Source organism: Xiphophorus maculatus, chromosome 17 (genome assembly GCF_002775205.1).
Source record: "Xiphophorus maculatus strain JP 163 A chromosome 17, X_maculatus-5.0-male, whole genome shotgun sequence".
Taxonomy (NCBI): domain Eukaryota; kingdom Metazoa; phylum Chordata; class Actinopteri; order Cyprinodontiformes; family Poeciliidae; genus Xiphophorus; species Xiphophorus maculatus.
This window is the reverse complement of record NC_036459.1, coordinates 5,186,532-5,209,085: the sequence shown is the minus strand read 5'-3', so window position 1 is coordinate 5,209,085 and position 22,554 is coordinate 5,186,532. Positions and strand designations below refer to the sequence as shown.

At 38.5% G+C, this 22,554-nt stretch overlaps 1 protein-coding gene across 4 annotated transcripts in view; it reads left to right on the top strand.

The window, feature by feature from the left end:
- Nucleotides 1-420: 420 nt before the first annotated feature.
- Nucleotides 421-22,554, top strand: part of atp2b1 (ATPase plasma membrane Ca2+ transporting 1) — a 45,336-nt gene continuing 23,202 nt past the window's right edge. For all 4 annotated transcript variants that reach the window (XM_023350244.1, XM_023350243.1, XM_023350245.1 and 1 more), the window contains exons 1-2: nucleotides 421-502; nucleotides 13,694-14,201. In XM_023350244.1, the coding sequence (XP_023206012.1) occupies nucleotides 14,009-14,201 (193 nt within the window). In that variant the 5' untranslated portion in view covers nucleotides 421-502; nucleotides 13,694-14,008. The remainder of the gene's footprint in view (nucleotides 503-13,693; nucleotides 14,202-22,554) is intronic.

The following is a 22,554-nucleotide window of genomic DNA, read 5'->3' as shown; positions in this document are numbered from 1 at the left end:
GCGCATAAACAAACTCAAAATGGGAAAAAAGAGGCTTACAGTATAGCGAAGTGTTGTTTTTTAAATCTAAAAGACAATTATTTTATTTATACTTCTGTTTATTTGATTTTACAAGTTAATTGTATACATTTATTCATTTACAGTGTGGTAAAGAGAGTTATGCACCAGTTTGCCTCTGCTAAGTAGAAAAAGAAATGTCGATTAGCTTTCGATATTGGAAACTTTAACCATTTTAATGGAATTAAAAACAAGCACACTTAGTCACTTTGTTCACTTTTAGCTCAATAATAGCGCCATCCGTTTTCATTACTGCACCAAATGGTTTTCTGAGGAGCGGCAGTCGAAGGGGAACTCTCTTGACGCGTTAGAAGTCTTTGGTTGTGGCTGTGACAACGCAGTGGGCGGGGCCTTACCTCAGATCGGGGCAGAGAGTCTAGTCTTTGGTGAGACTGAGGGGGAGTGAAGAGAGAAACGGACAGGGATTGCTCTCCAGAAAACGGGAGTAAGTATATTTTTCTGGCTTATTTCCTTAACAGGGTGGCAGAATGGCCACGTGCTAGGAGAGGCTTCCAGGTGTTCGGAAGCTGCATTCAAAACCAGGTGCTGTAAAAAAAAATCTTAATTTTGGGTGTGCAGTGATCAGCGAGGGCCAGCGTCTGAAAGGGTAACTGCCTACTGTACCGAAGCTAACACCGTTAGCTATCGTTATATCTTGGTTCGATACTGACATTGGGCGTTTCATTTGCCAACCCCAGGTGGCTAGTAGTAGTCGGCGAGGATGCTGCCATCTTCCATTTGCTTGTGCTTAATTTTACGTGACTCCTACTCAGCTCTAGTGTAAGTTTTTGGACTTGTCAATCAATAAGAAGCACATTTTTTTGTGTGTGTGTATATCCCTCATTACAACCTGTATAGGCTAAGGCATGTGAGCTAGTCGGCTAACAGTCGAATGTTGAACGTCAGCCAGGAACGGCTTTTTAACGTGTTAAACGTTAACGTTAAACTCACGACGATTACTTGCTTGCTTTAACGGTTCGTGGACCGTACACTCTCTAACTGCGCTGTGAGCTGAACGTTTCCCGTGAAATGTATTGAAATTTAATGGGTTAAACAAATTAACACTAGGTTACTCCATGTAACGTTGTCTGACTCATTTTGACGTCTATACATGGAGGCAGTTTGTGTTAGATATATAGCGTGTTGCCGTTGCTACCTTGTAAATTCGGGGGACAGTGTTCTGTGGATTCCGCGTGCCGGGCAGTCCTCGCAGCTGTCTGTCACCCCAATGCAGCCGTAGTAAACTTGTTTTTGTAGGGGAATAATCAGTGTTGTTGTTATTTTTTTAGATATACTTTCACTGATAAACAACACATCGAGTCCCTTCTCGAGCTGTCCCCCTTTTACTGCTTTCCGTTCAGGTTAACTTCACCCCTTACCGATATTTTTCTGCTCCTGGCAATCAACCGTTATTTAACGGTTGAGTTACGGTCAGCATTAACATTTAGGAACAGCGGACCTTGAGACAGCCACCCCTAAAACTTTTGCGACTTAATGGAAGCAATAGTATCGTATAGATTATCTGTCGAAATCGAAACGGACTGCAGCCACCGGGCACCTTTTGGTGTGCAGTTGAAGGGATCACTCCTTATCCAATTAAAAAGCACCCGGGCTTGCTTCAGCGCCAGCGGTGTCCCCCTGTGCTGGAGCAAGCCTCTTTGTAATCACCCTAAAATGCATGTTTGTTTTTTTACGGTTAAAATGTTACCCTGCGTTTCAGTTATCTAAGGTCTTTTAGTAATCCTAGAGTACAGCAGTTATCTGTGGACTCATTACATAATTTGTAATGACAGCCAAGCCAGAATGTCTTGAAAGTCTTTATTATAGAAATGATAAACTACTTGGATTTAGTGCCAGTCCAGAACAGGAAGGTCTGAATTAGACTTTACAATGCTCCAAGAATAGCTTTTAGATTAATTTATTGTCTTTCTCAGCATGTAGAAATTTAAAAGTTGTTTACTGATTCACTCAGATCAGTCAGATCCTCTGAGCTCTTTGACTTCAGACTGTCGCTGTTTTGTCACTCAGCAAAGCCAAACCGATCACTTTTCTTATTTGTTGCAGTACAATCTCTTTGTTGTGACTTAGGATGGAGAACTCCACTCACCTTGACAGAGTAAAAAGACAGCAGTCGCTCCATTAGCTGCTGTTTTTCTTTAAAACGCCTGATTACTGCTAATGCGAGGATTTGTTTTGGAAGTTTCTCGTCACACCAAAGTGAATTTGGGGATTTGACAGAACAATTGTTTTAAAGTGTTGTTATTATTATGTTGTAGGGGTGTTGTGTCTGGAATCAGGCTGTTTCAGTGTCATGGTGATAACCTTGAGGAGAAATGCAGCAGTTGCACTCAATTAGGACAGAAATTTAAAGCAAAATGTGTAACATGAATTAAGTGGTCATACAATATAAATATAATCTAACATGTAAATGACTTTCTTTTTATTATTTTGATATAGTTATAGCAAAGATAGAAAACAAGCACCATATATGTAATTTTTGAGTCCTTATTGGTAGCTGTTTCAACTAATTCAGGTCAGACAGTTCTCACTTTTCAAACAATGCTAGGGTGAACTACTCATGATGCGATGGAGAGTTGATGAGCTCATGTTTTAGAGTCACGTCTCAAATTTACATCGTGAAAACGATCCATATAAAAAAGAAAAAACATAAATCTTCATTTCTAAGTGCTGAGTAAAGGGTATTGTTTTAAAAATCCCGGTCATCTTATGAGTAAGGGGACATTGAGTCATGTGAAGTAGCACTGGAAACTAAACATAGTGTGTTGTTGTTGTCATGACAGAATGTGTGGTACCATGAGACAGAATGTATTCAGGATCTCATGTGTTGGGAGTTTTGCTTATCTATCGGTGGAGACTGTAGGGCCAAGGTTATTCCTAGCAGTGGTATTATGTTACATGTCTTTCAAGTTACCCATTACTACTCATTCATTCAAATCTTTCTTAACGTATTCTTGTAGGCATGTCTGGTGGGTTGGTTTCTAATGTTTTTGGAGTAAAAGGTCTATACTTGGAGGAAAAGGAACAATGAATACAACTCCAATGATTTATTCAGATATGTATTTAGATTTAATAGGTTTTTTCCCCCAGACTATTTACATATTTAACATGTTTTTGTTACAGTATTTTCGGGGGAAACATCTGCCTTACAGCATCACAATTGAACAGAATTAAAGCTCTTTTAAAGTGAAAACTCTTAAAATCCAAGCTTCTGAGTTCTCAAATATTTATATTGTGTATCAGGTCGCAGAAAACATTTTCTGCGTGAGCTGTCAGGTGGGGCAGCCATCACTGCATTGGATTAGTTTCATTCAGCGAAACACTGAGTGCAGGTGGACGTATTAAATCCTTTTGTGTGGAGTCGAGGTGTTGTCCACTTGAACAGGAATTTATTTGTAAAGTACTCTCATTAAATCTGTTATGTCATAGCACCGAGTTCTGCTCGCTGTCATTTTCTATCACCAGTGTTGTTGTTTTTTTTAAGAAATTAGTCCAAACCTAATGCTTTAAGGAATACAAACAAGCACAGTGTTGTATTAATTATTTCAAATGTTAGTTGTAACATATGAGGTACTTCCAGTCCTATGACCTTGAGACTCTGCAGAATTTTCAGAAAACGGCTTGTGTGACTCTGGTCGTCACAAGACTGGACACATTGTATAAAGATGATGCCGGCATCGCAGAAGTACGGTGTCATGGTCACCCTGTTGGACTGTAATGAAGTGATGCTTGTGACCACCACCCACCACTTAGCAGGATCCAGTCCCCACGCACACACTAACACACGGAACAATTCACGGTGGATTATGGCAGAAGTTGAGTAAAGCATCCCTGAAACTAGTAACGATTCAAGTGCTGTGCTTCACAGTTCTGATGCTCTTTTACTGGAATGTTGTATTTGGTTTATGCCAAACATGTCCTCTGTTGTGGTGTCTAAATAATAAAATTTTAGATTTATTTGGGGGGAAATAACCTTGTTCTACACGTCTTATTGTCTATGCTCTCTTTGGCAGTAGACTTTGACAGGGAATGTTGGAATAATCTGAAGAAATTTATTTCAGGTATTTGAAGCTTGGCTTGGAAATAATGCTCTCAGCTTTTTGAAAATGACTTTTTAGCAAATAACTAAATAGTTTTGACAGCTACTGATTTCTTATTTTCTTTTTTGATGCCCCGTTCTTAACCACATTGATTATTTACAAGATATTTTAGTCAAACAGTTCAGGAAATGGTTTACTCATTTGGCTAAGTAGTTTGACGATAAGAGATTTTTCTGTCACTTCAGGGAACAATTGCCTGTTACCCCAGATGAAAGAAATGCTGGAGAGTGGCGAATGTGTTGCCGATGACGCCTCTGACTGTGCGCTCTCATGGATGCCTGACAGCTTTTACAGACCTGTGGAGAAGTTCCAGTCTTCGGGGTGAAGCAGCACTCCCAGCTGTAAGCAGCGCGGCGCAAGGAGGGCTGGGTGTCTCTGCCTGTGCCCTCCACATTTACATGGCGTGACCCAGTTCAGCTACGACTCGCTGCGGGGGGAGGGGCCGATCTGGGCGAAGCTAAAAATACCACATTTCGCATTAGGCAGCTCCTCGGCAGAGGGATCCCTAGAACTGCTGCCCTCGACTTGCGCCGAGTTGTTGGCACGTGGAGGTGTTCAAACTGCCAGAGGGTTTTCCTTAGCGTGGATGAGAAAGACCACTGCCATCCCGTCGGCTGGCCGGCTTTCTCTCGCGCAGCCTCTGGGTGGAGGAGGTCTTAGCGAATGTCTGATGTGAGATAACGCTTGAGAGTCACAACTCTTTGCGCCTCAAGGCAAGTCATCCGACAGACAGGCGAGGCTGAGGCAGGGAAGGGGTTAACTCCAGCCACTGTCATTCAACCATACCACGCCAGCTGTTGGCTTGGAGATCCAATCACAATGATTTTCCACTGTTGTGACATGTGACCCGCTCTGCAACCCTAAACTGAAGCAGCACAGCAAATGTTGGCACGTCTTCATCTTGGCATTGTTGACGCTTGTAAAGTGTGATCATGTAAAAGAAGGCTGATAAAGTAAGATAAATCAAATGGATCCAGGTCAATAAAACAATTAAGATTGCATTTATTTTTACCAGAAGAGCTGAGATCTTCACCGTTTGTATTGGAATTTGTGCTACATTGAAGCTTTGTGGCACATCCTGTTTTATAAAGCAGTGGAAACTATTAAAACATGGAATCTATTTTGTAAAATGATGCTGGATGAATGAACTGTAAGGTGCAACATAACAAAAATAGCAACCTTAACCACAATATTAAGACACCCTCAACAAAGCACGAGCCACAAATATTCAACACCCTTTTTATGTGGTAAAAGGAGAAACCACCGTAAGAAGTAATGAGTCAGTCTAGGCAACAAGTTCAAGACCGTTTTCTGGACATGGCCTGGAACAACCACAAGGCCAAGAAAAATACTCAGCCTTATTTTTCAGTGTGAAGCAAAACAGCAGTTGCAGGAGCGATGAGTTTAACTGAATTTGCATAAAAATACAAAGCATGTATGATGTGATAGAATAGTGTTTGTTTAAAACAGAAAATGAATAATTATTCCTAGGATACTACTGCCATGATGACATCTATATAGATTTAATATTCAATACATAAGTGTTACAAAAATACATAAGTAAAAATACATAAGTATTTTTGTAGTGTAAACACCTAAATATTTAATTATATGTGGTGATGTTCTAGTTTATTCTCCATGGCTGTGTGTTTTTGCTACTGGAAATAATTGTGGATGTCCACACAATGGATAAATATAGCGGCTTTTTTTCAGCCAGCTGACCAGTAGTGAGCAGCAACAGTGGGGTCAGGTGCAGTTCTGTTATTCTCTGGTTCTTACAGTTGGAGAAAACTTCAGTCTTGTTTTTTTTGTGTCTTTCAGGCATATTGTAAGAATTTAAACCCTTGAAATGAAATGACAGAAAATTTTAAGTTTTCAAACACTAAATGTTTAATATGATGGCATAACCTGATATATGTAACTAGTCCAGAACAAGCAGCAAAGTAACTTGGGTTTACCTGCAGTTTGAATCGTCAGTTCAGACAGATATGTCCAAATCCTGTTGACTGGAAACTGACCAAACAAACCTGCTTTTCAAACAGTGCTGTGAAAAAGTGTTTGTCCCTCTAAACTCAGAAATAACTGTTATGAACCAACATGCGGAGCAATTATTTTTGTACATAGGGCCAGGGTGGTTTGACTATCTTTTGCCCTTAATGAATGAAATCATTCAAAAAAGTGCTTTTTATATTTACTCAGATTATCCAATATTGAAATTTGTTTTATTATCTGAAACATTTAAATCTGAAAAAAAAGAAAAGCAAAAACAGAAATCTGGAAGGTTGACTCTGCTAATGGTACACATTAGTTTTTCACTAGGGAGCTGTAGCATTTTATTTTTTATTAGTTTAAGCAAATTGGGCAAACCATGCATGAATAACTCTCAATGTACGGCCAGAACAAGGTTTTTTTTTTTTTTTAAGTTGTTGTAAACGCTCGACCCTGTTCAGCTGCAGAAATGTGTTGAAGATTTGCATAGATTCCAGTTGTTACCATTGACATATTTTTACAGTCTGTTGGGTTTTATTTAAAGAACCACATTTGTTCCATGCCAGCTAATTGCTATTACTTCAATCTGTTTAGCTGAACCCTTTGACCAAGAACCTTGTATAAAAGCTGCATTGTGTTTTCATTAGATTTCCAGATGGGAAGGGCTTTTTACGCTCGGTCCAATTGAGTTTCAGATGCGTCTTCTCTTTCGCTTCTAATGCCATTTGCCCAACTGAACATATTGCATCTTGGCTCTACTAAACTAATGTGAACACACATGTTGACAATCTAAACCTCATAGATGAACCATCAGAAATGATCTGAAACTGAATTTTATTCTGCTGTTGAATTAGCATATTTTTAAATTAATTGTTTTTGATGTGCGTTAGCCACCTGGTAGAGCACTCCGCACACAACGGAGTGCACTTGTGAGGACAGGAGTGTCGCCCTCGTTTTGTAACACCCCTATCTGTATGAGTTTATTTATATTCCGTTTTAAGCAGGGCTGTGTGAACTACATATGAAACGTAGTTGTCTCTCTGCCAGCACAAGGTTGAAGAATTTAAAAGGATATCTGACAGTTTAACCAAGTTACCTGGACTTCATGTTGGTTTCAGTAAAATCTCATTAACGCAACTTTTAAATTGATTTAAGAAAATTCTGCAGGTATTTACTTGAGCCCTCTATCTCCGTGATTTTTTTTTCTAGTTTTATATGTAATGTGATTGGCAGCTCAAATATTGACAGTCATGTTTTCTTCCCTGTTGATTAAATGCACCAAAATGAAAATTTCTTCTGTATTTCTAGCAAATACCCGCTTGGTACATATTGTTTCAACTCATTTTTTAATGAGTTGAAACAGATTTTTATGCTAAGCAATGATAAGAAAGCTTTTCTAATTTTCAGTTTTCTTAGGCTATAAAACATAAAAGAAAAAAAAGTGCTTTGATGGAGGTAGCAGTTTGAGTCTAACAAAAAAATGAAGAAATTACAAGATTAAGCCTCTTGAAGTGCCTTATCTGAATTATGAAACTGAAAAGTTGAAGTTCTTGGCTCTGATGCATTTAATGATTAGAAAGTATTTGACCTGCTGATCACTTATCAGAAAGGATCAAAGAAAAAGTGACCATCTTTGATCTCTTCATACCTGATTGGATCGTCCCCATGATCCTGTTTTATGTTTCTCTTCAAATTCAGCATAAAGATACTTATTTTTTCGGTTAAGAATTTTAAATATCTCTTCAGGAACAACTGGGTGGTTTTTGTGCGGGGGAGTGCGTGCGTGTGGGGGTGTGTGTGTTTGATGCCTGGGTGAAGAAATCAACAATGATGCGAGAATCTAGAAGTCATCTGAACCGCCTTTATTATTTCCATAAAAAGCTTAGTTTCATCCTGCTTTCATTTCTCTTCAGCCTTGATTAAATTTCGGCATAACTCTATACCTGGCAGAGCAGTTTTTATAACGCATTTTTACACAATAAGAAATTAAATACATAATTCTTTCATATTTTCTCTTCAGACCTTGATAGAAATGTTCAGGGAAGTCTCCCTAGTTACTGTACAGTGATGCATATTTGTCTGAACTTTATAAAAACAATTCTAATGTCCTTCGTTTTCATGAACCAGCCTCATTGTGTGTGGCTAATTAAGTGGTGGGCTATAGCTTTGTAGTGTTAGAGTAGAATCTGTCTAATCAGGAAGTCGTGATGATGTTTTAACAGACGACTTTTCCTGAGGTAATTACACTGCAGAGAGTATTTAGGATTTTCTGATTCTGCAGTGCTGCATTATTTGTTTGTTTCAGTGACAAGCCTATAACCTATAATGTTTTAAATTAACTTTTGTAGATATCGTCTAAGATTGCAATATTTCAGTTGTTTCAGTGATAAAAGTGAACATCCTGTTTGGTAGGAGGGTGAAAAGGGTAAAAAAAACATTTTGAAATGTAAAATCAAATTCTGAATTAAGCAGAAGTATGGTATGTTGAGTAGTAGGAAAAACATATTCCAGATTAGAGCAGAGCTTGGAAAAATATGTAAATTGTACAATGGATTCCGCTTAACCAGGCTTCAGTATCTCTACTAATAAACTAAATACCACTTTTGGACATTAAGAGAAGTTAGCATCCATTCAAACAGCCAAAAATTTTACTCCTATGCAGAGTGTAAATGCCCAGCACTTGAAATATAATATTTCTCCAAATATTGCATGCAGTGCTTGGCGTTTCTGAAATCCGATACATTGCGCAGCTCTACTACAAACACCATTGTTTGCACTCTGGTCCTGCTGCTGGGTAACTAAAAACAATTAAACACCTATTTCAAAATAGGACTGTTTTTTTTCTTCTTCTTTTTTTAGGTACATTTTTTTCTCTTCCTTTTTTTATAAACCTTTCTGGCTCGTAACAATTAGTGACTCCTCAGGATTATATTGATCAGAGGGAGCTGTGTAGGTGGGACATTCTCATCTTTATTCAGATTGTTTTTGGCGTCTATGGGATTCAATGTTACCACAGACACATTTCTTTTGTCAATCACATCACAGGATGAACTCTACAGCCTTGTCACATGTAGCACAGCTGACTGTTCTCTTGGTTAAACTTTAGTATCTCGCGCTGACAGTGAAGTTTCTCCTTATCTGGCGTCTATTGGTTGGACTTTGTTGGGTTATTGGTGAACACACTGAATCTTGTAAACCTGCATTTCTGTCACCTAATAGATTTTGTAGCTGTGCTTGCTAGTGCATTTACAAATATGAACAATTTTAACGGAACATTAGTTACTGTAATTTGAATTGTCTGGATACAACAGAGAGCATTGTGTAAAATGGCAAAGAACCCTTTTCTCCCTCATTGAGATCAAATTAGACAAATTTTCATTTTGATGTTTAATTTGGAGCTGTATTTGGAAGACCCATTTTGTTCAAAGTGTTACTCACAGTTGTTCTCAGGCTTACAATTTCCCTCCTTTTTACTCCATATATAAAACTATATAATTCTATACATTTTAATTGTAGGTTTATCAGGCCATATCTAAACTCATTACACTTTTAAAAAAATAAATATTGTAAACACATTGTAATATGTAAGAGTACTATTGTATTCAGATTCGTAGCTTTTGACTCTGATAGGCATGTGTTTAGCAAATGCCAAATTCCACAACAAAAATCCCTAATGTTAGCAAAGTTGAAGTAAAAACACACTGATGGTCTGAGGTCATCAAGCTGTGATTTGACTTCACCGTTCTGTTTTTCATTTGTGTGGTCCTTCATGGAATATGATTTTAAACATCAATGTTTTAGGCGCCAATACTTGTTACACCCTTAGAGGGTTTATGGGTAGAATTATATAAATTAGATTTTCCTTCCAAACTTTAAAGATTATAAGTGTCCACTAAGACAGTCTTTCAGCCTTTAAAGAAAGCACAGATTAAAAGGAGGATTAGCGCACTTCTGTTGAAAAATGCCCGTTAACCAATTAACATCAATTATTACCAAAAGCTAATAGTGTGCCATGTTATCCTCATGTACTTTGATTTAACAAAGGCAGCATTATATTTTAAAATTTAACAGTCAAAAATATTGTAAAGATGTAATTTAGTTGTGGTTGAACAGGAAAAAAAAGTTTTATCATTTCCTATGCAAGATGTCTCAGCAGTCCTGTGGTTTAGTCTCGAGTTTCTCTTCCTTTTAGGCAGATTCTAAATGTTTCTTGGTTTAATAAACAAACTGCAAATACATTTTATATTTTAAATCAACAGTTAAATATTAGACAGAGATGCATGCATACAGGTTTATCTATAAACAGAAGAGTATAGAACTTTAGTTCATGGGAAAAATCTTTGATAATCTGTTTAGAATTACAGGTAAATATTTTAACAGATAAGTTCGAGGGGGCGGGGGAAGTCTACTCTTAATCTGAGAAGAGAACGAATTACTTGCAGGCACATTATGTTCATTAAAGGTATTTTAAAATCATTATAGGACTTCTAATTGATCAAATTAAAAATGTTATTGACTTGTTCTGCCAATTACAAACCAAAAGGGTTATTACGCTTGTGGTGCTTTTAGAACCACTCTGGGAATTTCCAAAAGCGAGAATTTCTGTTGTTCAAAAAGCAGATGGCTCGTGATTCCTGCTTACTGAAGGTTTTGAGGTGCTTGACAGTTTGGGGCCTCCTTTGTTGCATGTCCTTCCCTTTCACAGTGCTGGAGAACGTTTGAATAGAGAGCATTTCCACACAGACGGGCAGGCCAGTTTAGCATTCAGTCCAGTGTGGCTCGGCATTGAATTCATAAAATAAGCAAAGTCTTCTCTCAAACCGAAAAGCCATCTGGATGGTAGCAACTGTTGCTCCAGAACCTGTACGCAACATGTGGCTATCGCTGCATCAGCACAGATTACCAAGAATATGTGCATAAATTAAACAAGTGACCATCACACACCTTGACCTTTTACAATAAACCAGATGGTCTGTTGTCTTTTTGGCCTGAAGTTTGATGTGTGATTTCTTAAAAAAACAAAACAAAAAAAATCCTCAGTTGTCATGAAGGTTTATTCTTTTCTAGTTCCCCTCAGTCAATGTTGGATGAGCTTCATACGAATCATTTCTAGTGTGTACTGTTTGCAGACTGATTAAATGCAAGATTAAAACTCAGTTGAGCTTTACCCTCCTTTTGTTTTTGTTTTCTCCCACATGGTCACATGACAACCTGTCCATCGATATGGTTGGTCAGAATAATATTTTAATATTTTTCTAAACTAGTGAACAGCTTTAATTTCATTGTCATGTTTGGATCACTTTTGAAACTGGCATATAAAATGAGGATTTTTTTCTAATTCAGTTAAAGTTCACTTTATTTGAGTTCTTCTAATGTAGCTCCCATTTGGGCTTTGGAAACACAAGGAGACAAAAGTTGGCCTGTAAACTTAGAGCATAAGACTTGCGAATAAACATATTTAACGGAAACAAGAAGCATGGTCAGAATAAGTTCAACATGGGAAAAGGATTTTATATTCTTTTAGATTTAAGAGAATGATCTAAATGCAGTTTATTTTTTCTACATTTTAAATTTGCACAGATTTTGAGGGAACTTATTCTTAAAGGGACAAAGGCATAAAAGGTTATAAATGAGTTGTAAGACATATCCTAAAAAAAAAAAAAGAATATTCTCCACAATGGTGGTGCACACGTGCAAATTTTAAATATTACTGACCCTCTAAACATGTGAAGCATTCTTGTGATTAACTTGTTTTTCATCTTTCGGGTTCACAGACAAATATAGCTGGGTATGATTAGCAAAACAGTGGAAATTATTACTGGGTCTCCTGACAGTATTGCCTGAGGGAAGCAGGCGAAAGTATTGGTGCTTCTATGGAAACCTTCAAAACTCGGTTTTGTATTTTGCAAGATTCTCTGACATGAAAAATCCCCATTTTATCAGCATTTCACCGCTGTGGTCGTAATAGCTGTTAATGATGAATACAGTTTTGCAGCTGATTGTGTGGTTGTGTACATAAAGGCTCATCAGTGTTTGCGGGGTTTAGTTGATGGAGCCATACTGGCCATGTTTCTCACTTATTTTTAATTGCCACATTCATTCAGCTTTATGCGATCACAAGTTTATGAAAGGTTTCGAAATTAAATGGATCACTGATGGATGAACTTCAGATTTGCACATCTTCTTGGTACATTAGTTTGTTTTTTAGTCGCTTCTTCCATTTAGTACATTGACATGCTAATTTAAATAAGTTATAGCAATCTGTATGCTTTTGATTGGTAAATGTGAAGTGTATTTGCAGTGTGCTGGTTATTTTAATTGCCTTATTTTTTAAAGGATTAGTTAGTTTTTTTGTATTAGTTTTACAGTTGTAAAACATTGTTTCAGAGCTGTAATTGTTGTTTTGCTGTTTTCAATATGTAAACCTAAACTTGTTACCTGATTCAGCCTGTTGCAGTTCTTGTATCTCTAATTAATATTCCAGTCTCTTCAAAACAAAGTTATTACCATAGTATCAAACGCTTTGTTTACATCTTGTAGATTCCCAGTTATCCACACCATGGCAATCCTCTATGCTTGACTAAAGTCAGTCACCCATCTGTTTTTTCCCCCAAAAATCTCAGCTTTCCTTCACTTTTTATTATAGGTTCTGAAAAGACTTAATGACGTAGAACAAATTCAAGAAATGCGTCATTTATCTGAATTTTAAACCAAACCAAGACTTGTTCACACGAAGAACAAGTTCGTGTGAATAACTTGCAGCATGACACAAGCCATGCTGCGTCCAGATCTGTGCAAAACAAAGCTTTCTAGCGGTAAGCATAACCAGTCTACAAGACGACAATGCAGCCTGGTGGTTTGACAACTATTTTCACACTGAAAGAAAGTTAATTGGTCAGCAGAATGCCAAAGTTATTTGCAACCAGAACGAGTAATTTGCTTTGTTTGAAGTTGAATCACTGGAGAAGTGTGACAAGTACCAATAGAGCTTTTATAATACAGGACTATTTGATTTGAGGGTATTTTATAACTTTGGCCCTTACTTGATTATGAGTTCAATGTGTGAAATCCTTGTTATGTTTATGGTACTATTTGTGGAAAAAAGAAGTTGGTTGCATGGAGTGCTTATTCTACAAAACACATAACTTAAATTCAACATAAATTCACTTAAATCCTCAAGAGTGCAAAGGTCAGCGACAACTATCAAGGTTGCTGTTTGTTTGACCCTTTTCTTTTTCCTGACTTGAAGCAAGTCTTAATTACGAGTATGAAAACAAAAAAAGACTGGCCCCCAAAGATGCTCTATTCAGGCTGGGAATATGTTTTAAAGATTCTCCAATCAGCCTTGCTTCATACCACAGCTAAACGCTTTCGCTTTTTTGAACATTGTGTATCGTATGAGCTATGTAGATAAATTGTTTTCATAGTTGTAAGAAGTATTCAGTGAAAATATCACTACCTTCCTGCTTCTAAAATTAAACTTAACAGTGTTAATGTTCACTCTCTGATAGTTTGCTCTTGTCTTTCAGATCTGCTTGCAAGGTGATCTCCGGCTCTGCGGGCGTTCTTCAGTCACCATGAACGATTAGGAACTCAGCTCTCCAAGGGATATAATGGCTTGTTTTGTAATATCCCTACACCAACACCTGACATGCGACTCCAGCTGCCTGTAAAGGGCCCGTCAGCTGTTTATGGGAACCATCAGTGTATTTGCACTCTTGAGGATTTAAGTTTTTTTTTTCCCTCTCTTTAAAAAGGGACAACACTTTTCTGTTTTAGCCCCACTGTCGGGTCAAAGCAGCAGCGCTTTGCAAAAGACTGAGTTGGCAGCAGGAAGCAAGGCAATGGCGAACAACTCGTACAGTGGGGTGAAGAACTCCCTGATGGAGGCCAACCATGATGGGGAATTTGGCTGCACACTCAAAGAACTGCGCTCCTTGATGGAGCTCAGAGGCGCTGATGCGATAACCAAAATCAGTGAAACTTATGGAGATACTCAAGGACTCTGCAGCCGTTTAAAAACATCAGCTATAGATGGTACAGTATTGCTTTTTTCCCTGTATTTTAAAAAATAACATTTCTAGTAGTGACAGCTATTTAGGAGGTGATAACGTGCAAAAGTATTTTTAAGGCGACTAGTTGCTATATTATACATACCTTGTCTTCACTTCCTTGGAAACGCTCACATGCCAGACAGGTGGCCGGGCGGGCCGGCTCTGACCCGGGACCTATCCCGGTCTATTTCAAGGCCGCTGGCTCTGTCCCTCACACCCTCCTTTCACCCCTCAGTCTGTATGTGCATGCGTCTGTGTGTAGGCTTCAGACAGACCAGCTGTTTCCCTGGGCACAGCACCAGTCTTCAGGCAGGTCACACTCCCACGTGCGGCGAACCAAACAATGAAGCTTTCTGGGTGTTATCTTTTTTTTCCAAGTTATTTTACAGCACCATATAACAGTTTGTGCTGTTTCTAAATATATTCAGCTTGCAGAATATCCAACTGGGGTGTGCTTGTCATTGGCCCCCCTCCCTCTCCTCTTACCTCTGTATGAATTTGTCTCTCCGTAGACGGTCGGCCTAATCGTCAGAATGACCTTGACTGAACTCTTATGGGAGGGGATTTTCAGTTTGATCCCAGATTAAAACGGCACCACATATTCACTGTAACAGCAACAGTCGGCTGCATGCAGTGCCTCAGAGCAAGGAAAAATCTTCCTGGCCTCCTTCAATCGGACAATAATGTGATAAACACTGCGCTTTACTGCAGCGGAAAACATTTCTCATCGCAGCTACAGTCATTAGCTTACTTTGTGAATCGTGACCTTTCATTTATTGATGGTGGAAGTGGTGTGCCCTGTTTACGTTTCAGCCTTTTTATCAGCCTAGAAGTCTCTGAGCTGTGTGAAGTATGGGGAAAAAAAAGAAACTGCAGGGAAGGAATTTAGTGGTTGACAGTGTGAGTTGTCTAAACATGCATGTCGCTGTGTCGTGTTGCTGAATGTTTGGTGCCGTCGTATTACTATAAGTGACATTGCTTGTTTTGTAAATCTATTTGTCCTCATTTGCTCACCACTCTGTGTACTGGTATAACTTAATGAATTAGAATGTTTCAAATCTTAATTCTTTTCACTAATTACATAAAAAAATAACTCTTATTGTTATTCAAGGGTTTATTTCTGTAAATTTTGACTCTTACAGTGAATGAATAAAAAAAAACAAAATTTAGTTTCTTAGAAAAAAATAAAATGAATTTCAATACAGTATATGCACTCAGTACTTAAAATGTGCTCCTTTTTTCTGAATTTAGAACATCAGTGTGACATGACATGGAGGTAATCAGCCTGTTGCTCTGCTGAGATGTAATGAAAGCCCAGGTTGCTTTGATGGAAGCCGTCCTCTTGTCTGTGCTGTTGGATCTGTTGTCTCCCTCTTGAAAATACTTCACAGGTTATCTATGGGGTTTAGGTCAGGGGATTGCCAGTCAGCACAGTGACCCCATGGCCATTAAAGCAGGAACTGGTTCCTTTGGCATTGTGAGGAGGTGGCAAGTCCTGAAAATAAAATCATCTCCATTCAGTTTGTCAACAGGGGTGAAGCATAAAGTGGTGATGTGCTGAGTTTTGGGCCACAAGCAACCTGGTTTCAGTGCCTCTCCACATTCTTGGATCTTCATTTTAGATGAAATGCAACCTTTATTTTTATCTGAAAAGAGAACTTTGGACCACACTGTGACAGTTTACTCCCTTTTCGCCTCACCCCCAGTCAAGTGGCTTTGATGTCGCCTCTGGTTCAGAAGTTGCAACAGTTGTAGCCTGTGTCTATGTTCCAGCTCTTGAAGCTCCAACTCCAGTCACAGTCTATGCCAGGCAATCCTCTTGCTAAATTGTTGAATGGATTTTGCATCACATTATGCGTTACTAGTCCACTTGTTTCTCCCACAATTTCCTTTCTCTTAACTTTCTGTGTATGTTCTTGGATACAGAACCCTGTGAATAGAGCAGCCTCTTTATCGCTTGCGTTTTGTGGCTCACCGTCTTTGAGGGCATTGGCATAACGGTCCAACAGTAGCCACCACCCTCAACATTCGCCCACTCATTACAGGACACTTTTTCCTTTCACGTGTAAGTCGATTCACCAAGACGATGGGTCCTGTGTGCTTTCAACTTTCATATCTGCGATTACAGAAGTAAAAGGGTGTGGCTTTTAACAGTCAACGTAACCTACGGGGTTTCCCCGAGGGGAGTTCCCTGGGGGCAAGCTCTGTCACAGTTCTTATGCACGCTGTCCAAATGCGTTCACTGCTTTAGATCTGAGCAGAGCAGAGCACCATCCATGTCAAATTATCTGCATCAGATCATATATCTGTTTGTGGGCTCTCTGCTTCTGCCTCTGTCTGTACTTTGCACCAAATCAGTCTTTCTGTAATTCCTTGTTACCCCTCACAGTTCATAGAGGTAACGGGTTTAGTGCTACCACCCACAGTGGATCAAGGGTGTAATGTTGGTGGCTCAGTTTCAACCCTCAATTCTGTGTTGAAATGTTTTAGTTGATCTCGAAGTGTAAAAAAAACTGTCAACCTTGTATCAAAAGGTTGGCAGGATAACTGCCTAGTTGGCAGTCTTCCCCACTATGTGTAGACCTTAATAATATCACTGTTATGTATTATTGGCATTATCTGAGAAACTATATTTTTGGGTTTTATTAGCTGTACGACATAATCATCTAAACAAACCACGTTAAATGCTTCAAATATGTGTGTAATTCACATTTTGGAATATAGCTGTTAATTAATTGAACATTAATCAAATTTTACCAATTTTTAACATTGTCTGTTTCTATATTCACTGCATCCCCAGTTTTTTTCTAAATCCTTAGGTTTGTGAAAGATTATTTAGAGAAAGTTGACTAGCAACTGTTGAATTGATTTCTTTTGCTTCACCCCTGTTGACAATTCGAGTCCCCAGCTACTTCTTAATTCCAAACCTGACCAATTGTTTTTTTGCAGTTTGACTCAGTTTCAGTCCATTCAGTCATTATTGGCATGGGAAATTAAGGCATCATGTAAGATTATAGAGGCTTGACAATTGAAAAGGGATTTATAATTAGTTGGTCAGTCATTTCTCAAAGCTCTTAAGCCAATCCTTTGCTAATCCTTAACATTTCCAAGCTCTCTCTCTTTTTTTCATTCAGTGTATGATTGAGCTGCTGTGGCCGTTAATCAGTGAACTGAAATACTAACTTTTGACATTTTAAAGTTCAGGGCTTTATGTGGGACTAAATGTAATTCTTTCCCTCCAAAAAAGCTGGAAGTCACATATTCCACTAGAGTAAATTTAACTTTAATTGCCCTTAATTTGGTAATTAAGGAAGGAAATCTAAGGAAATCATTCTTACTAGACATGGGCGGGTATGAGATTTTAAGTGTATGAATAACATGAGCAAAAATACATTGATGTTGTAGTATTTTCAGGTGGTGGAGGGACAGTGCTGCGTTAAGGCTCAGCATTGTCAAGCCGATGTGGCAAAATCATCACAGTCGGGTGACGAATATCTTGTCATTTTGTTTTCAGCCTCATGTCGTCCACCTCTTCTTGTCACAACCTCCCCAGCCAACATTTTGCTCGCCCCAGGGCATGTGAAACTACTGTACGATTGGTCAAAATTTTATGGCTGTCTTTATGTGGAAAACAGCTCCAACTACTCACCATCCAGAAAGCAGTTTTCTACCCAGAGAGCAGAATGGATAGTTTTGAGTAGTAATTATCCCAGGCTGTGAGGTAGCAGGTACTGTTGGACCAAAGCACAAACACCTATTCGGTTTTGGTTTGATGAAGCAGGCAAGCGTCTTACTGATGCCTTCTGTTCTTTTTTCTTTTCCAATGACATGCTAAATAAATGAGACGTTAAAGTTTATCGGCCATTATATCCTCCTCTGATGAATTTGTAGACATTCCTCTCTTTTTACTGCACAGTAGTAAACTACAATCAAGGTAAAACACTTTGTCGTATACTGCAGTGGGAGGACTTTCACTGGAGCTTGGTTCGTCTTGTCTGCTTAAAACGAACGTCCTGCAACCACCTGACCACATGACTGTGAAAATCCTTTTCATTACTTGTCCATTTTCCCTGTTTAGAACATGAAATGTTCCCACAAGAAAAGCAACATTTGAAGTGTCAAAAGCAACTTATTGAGATGTCGACTCTTAAAATCTGCCCCAGTTGACAGGACACAGTGTCTTGTAAAAAGGTTGAGCCTATCAATACATGTAGTCCTGCAACGTGACAAGACCCAACTTTACTAGTTCACTTCCTCTTGCTTCTAAAAGTTCTTGTTGTATAAGTCAGTTGTCAGCTGAGCCTCTACAAACCCATTGTTACACGAGCGAGTATTAAGAATTTAAAGGGGAACTTGCATGTTTGCTATTCAAAATCAGTTTTCACGTGGAGTTTAACATGTGGAACTCAAAAGTTTTCTGTGGCATTTGTGGAAGTTGTCATTCTGGGAAAGTTCTTCTGTGTGAGCTGAGTTGCCAAAAAAATAGCATGTTCCGTATTTGACATGTTCATCAAATATACTTATTGTTAGACTTTTAGTAGCAATTGCTTTTACTTTCTTTTTTCCCCCCCTTTACATTAATTAATTTGACTTTTTGTGGTCAAATCGGTCAATCTGCTTCTATCATCAACCATCTGTCACATGATGGACAGCATGTGATAAAAGCAGGTTCCTTGTATCCAATAGTCCATATGCGCCTCCCTCCCCACCAATTCAATTGGAAGGGCTGCTAAATGGTAATTTCCTCAGCTGTAGTTCAGGTTCATGGAGCTTGTCATCAAGTCTGACTTCAAAATACTATGAGTATGACTTTTGACAGTGATTATTCATAACCTATGTCTGGTTGTTGTGTGAAATTGAATAAAGTGATTGGGAAATGTTTGAATGATTGTCATGGGTTAAAATAAGTAGACTCATGCTGTGTTCATAGGATTTAAAAGGGAAAGTTCCAGCCAAATTGATGCATTTTATTGCATAGAAAAGGAAACTTTTTAGAAGAAGGTTACAAGTTTGGAATAAAACAAAGTTAGAAAAGGAGAACATCAGCAACCATCTTGGCGAAGATGGTTGCTGATGCTGCGGTTCTTAAATTTGAGAAATGTTACCCATTTTATTTATATGGTTTTGGGATGGCATTATAGTGGAAATCAATTTAGGCACAATGTTCCAGTTGTCCCAAGTATTGAAGTCCCAGCAAAGTCACCCCATGTTGAGGACATGCTGTGCTCAGGTCTCCAAAAATGCTAATTAAATGTTACAGATTCGTACAGACCTCACTTATACTTTTAAATGATAACGTTTGGCAGTGCAACTAAAAAGATTTGGTCTGTATGGAAGAATGTCTTTTTTGTCTAGTAGTTCTATCATTTTGTCTCTACAGGGTAAAACCTCAGCAGTTTGAAGTTGCTCCATGTCTGAAAAATTACTACCAACACCTGAAGTTCAGAGACCTGTTGACTGAGCAAACCTCGGCATTAATCCTATTGTTATGTGTTAGTAACACATAACAATATGAAATAATTAAGTATGAAATAATTCTCTCAATGTGTGTTTGCAAATTAATGTTTAAAGATGCACATAGAATAAACCTCAAGACCTCAAATAATGTCACATCTATCTGGCTAATCGCTCTCTCTCTCTGTATCACCCACCACTTCTACCATCAAAGTTTTGTTCTTATCAGTGTCCACTTTTAACTTTTTCCTTCTGGGTTTTAGTTCAGACAGCCTCGTCCTCCTATGAAGTGCTGCAGACATTAGAGCTAAAGATTTTATCCAGTTTATGAATTGTGAATAGAGCACACAACAGAGAAGATTAAGCATTACATTTTATCTCCATTGATCAGATTCTTTCCGATATCTAGTGAGAGCTGCATCTTCGTGTTTGTCCTTCTTTACTGTTAAGAGGCCGTTTTTCTGTGTTGTTTCATATTCTAGTTTGTGCTGCTTTTTTATCTCTTGTTTTCTATGAAAGCTGCTGTTAAAGTTAGAGTTTAAAGTTAAAGTTAGGCATTGACAAAGTGCTATTTTGATAAGATTTGGGTCTTGCCATTTCCAGAAATTGTCAGACGGTTTAAGTCTCTAAGTAAATAAACTGGTTTTTGCACATTGGTAAATGGAGCGTCATTATAGGGGGCAGATTTTTATTTATTTAAACATGTGAAAGACTAACTGAATTCACATTACATAATACCAGACATTGCTATTGGAAACTCATACAGACAAACAGCAGTAATTCCCATAGCATGCATAAACATAATGTAGGAAAATGACTTTTCATTCCACGATTCCTACTCCTCTAAGTAATATTGCTGTCCTTGTATACCTTACTAACATGTTGGGTTAGAAGATATGGCTGAAAAACGTATCACTTATAAATGTTTCATATCAGTTGCTATAGATAATTGTCTACCAATTGTTATGGAATAGGTTTTTTTTTCTAAATATCTGCAGTTCTGCCACACTGGTGATATGACCTCCTCTGTTTTATCCACAGTTTTCACTCCACGCCGGTTTTTCTTTTTATGATTTTGATGATTGATGTGTCTATCATGACATATATTACTGATTTATTTTCCATTCCTACTAACATAAAGCTGTATACACCTAAGACCAATAGTGTCAGTTTAGAGTTTGGGCCTAGACTGTATTAGACCCAGAAATAGGCTAAATAACAGTTTTACATCCTGTAACTGACTATGGATTGACTGCCTTTTTGGTTATGCTGGTTCTTTGCATATAACGGCCCCTTTGCAAAATTATGCATATGATCATAACTGTCCACTCCAAAGAGCCCTTGGATGTGAGGGTGTACATATTTGTCTGTCTTGTGTGTGTCGATTATTGGTAAATTGTCCCGAGGGGACTCTTGTTACACTAAGTATAGAAAATTGATGGATAGATAAATGAGTCTCTGTTTAGATGGAATTTTTCAGGTGAATAATTTCTCACTCTTGACTAAAATCACCTTCCTCTGTTGGGTTGAATGAGAGACTGTGTGATTTAAGTAATGATCAACTGTGCCGACTAAAATGAGGGTCCAAGGCCAGACATGGTTTTTTTTTTGTGTGTATCCAATGGAGAGATAACACCTTGCTCGTCCTGTCACTTGTATTTATTGCTCTAATACAAAAGGAAAACGGGGTGTAAAATTAAACTGGGTATTAGCTGTCAGCACGTTTTCATTAGAGGCAAACAGAATTAAAGATGATGGTGAGAGACAGCCAGGGAGCAGCAACATGCAGCTAAGCTGGATAAAACTCAGCTGCTTTGTTCTTTTTTTCCTTGCTGGTGAATCATCACTCCCTAACCTCCTTTAGAAAAGTGTTAGTAATTGCGTATAATTTCAAATGAAACATGTAACCAATAATGCAGAATTCATTTTAGTTTTAGAGACATGATTGAAGGGAGCAGATTAATAAGCAGGATTAAAAAAGAAAAAAAAAGAGGCAGCGGCATGCTAATGTCCCTTTAGGTCTGAAAGTGAAAAGCAACCTTACGTTGCCTCACATCGCCGGGTTTGATCCGAACACTTGTGTGCAAATCCCATCCAGGTCCCTGCTTGCTGCTGGGTAACTGAAAAGAGATTGTGAAAGCAGCTTGTCACTCTGCAGACTCGGATGTGGGATATATTTCCTAAACTGTCCGGTTGAAGCCCTGGCGGTACGTTTGCTGATATGAAGCTGAGGTTCATAACATCCCCAGGATGACACAAGTTCTGTGATGCTGGACATATCCAATAACTGGATGTGTATTTTGGGTTACTGCAGTTGACTTCTTTCTGGTATACTTCAGGCTGTGTAGGAAGCGAAGTGGAAACCTGTGCAGCAACTCTGAAAAATGAGAAGCTTGCTTAGATACAGTGATTGAAATGCATGACCTTTCTGGTTTGTCGTGGTTTCCTCAGACTGGGCTCATTTATAACCTGTTAACAAGTTATAGAGCTTTGGAATATGACTTCACTGCTCTAGACGTAGGGATAGGAGCGCCATCTTCAAGGGCTATAAACATAACCGACAAAAACGACTGTCTCACAGATATTTTGAATCTAAGATACTTAAAATAATTTAGCAATGGTACGAACTTGCTGCGTTATTGGATGTAATGTCCGATCACACGACCGAAACAGTAAAAAGATGAAAAACAGACTTTTATTTCACTGTTTTCCTGCCTGTAAACAATGCAAGGGGGCTGAGCTAACGAAAAGGAGACGAATGGCATATGGGTATCAGTGGTTAAAACGTTTCGTTAGAGTGAGCTAACGAAAAGGAGACAAATGGCATGGGCATCAGCGGTTGAGACGTCCTGATGTTGCGTTCTCCAACATCCCAAGATATC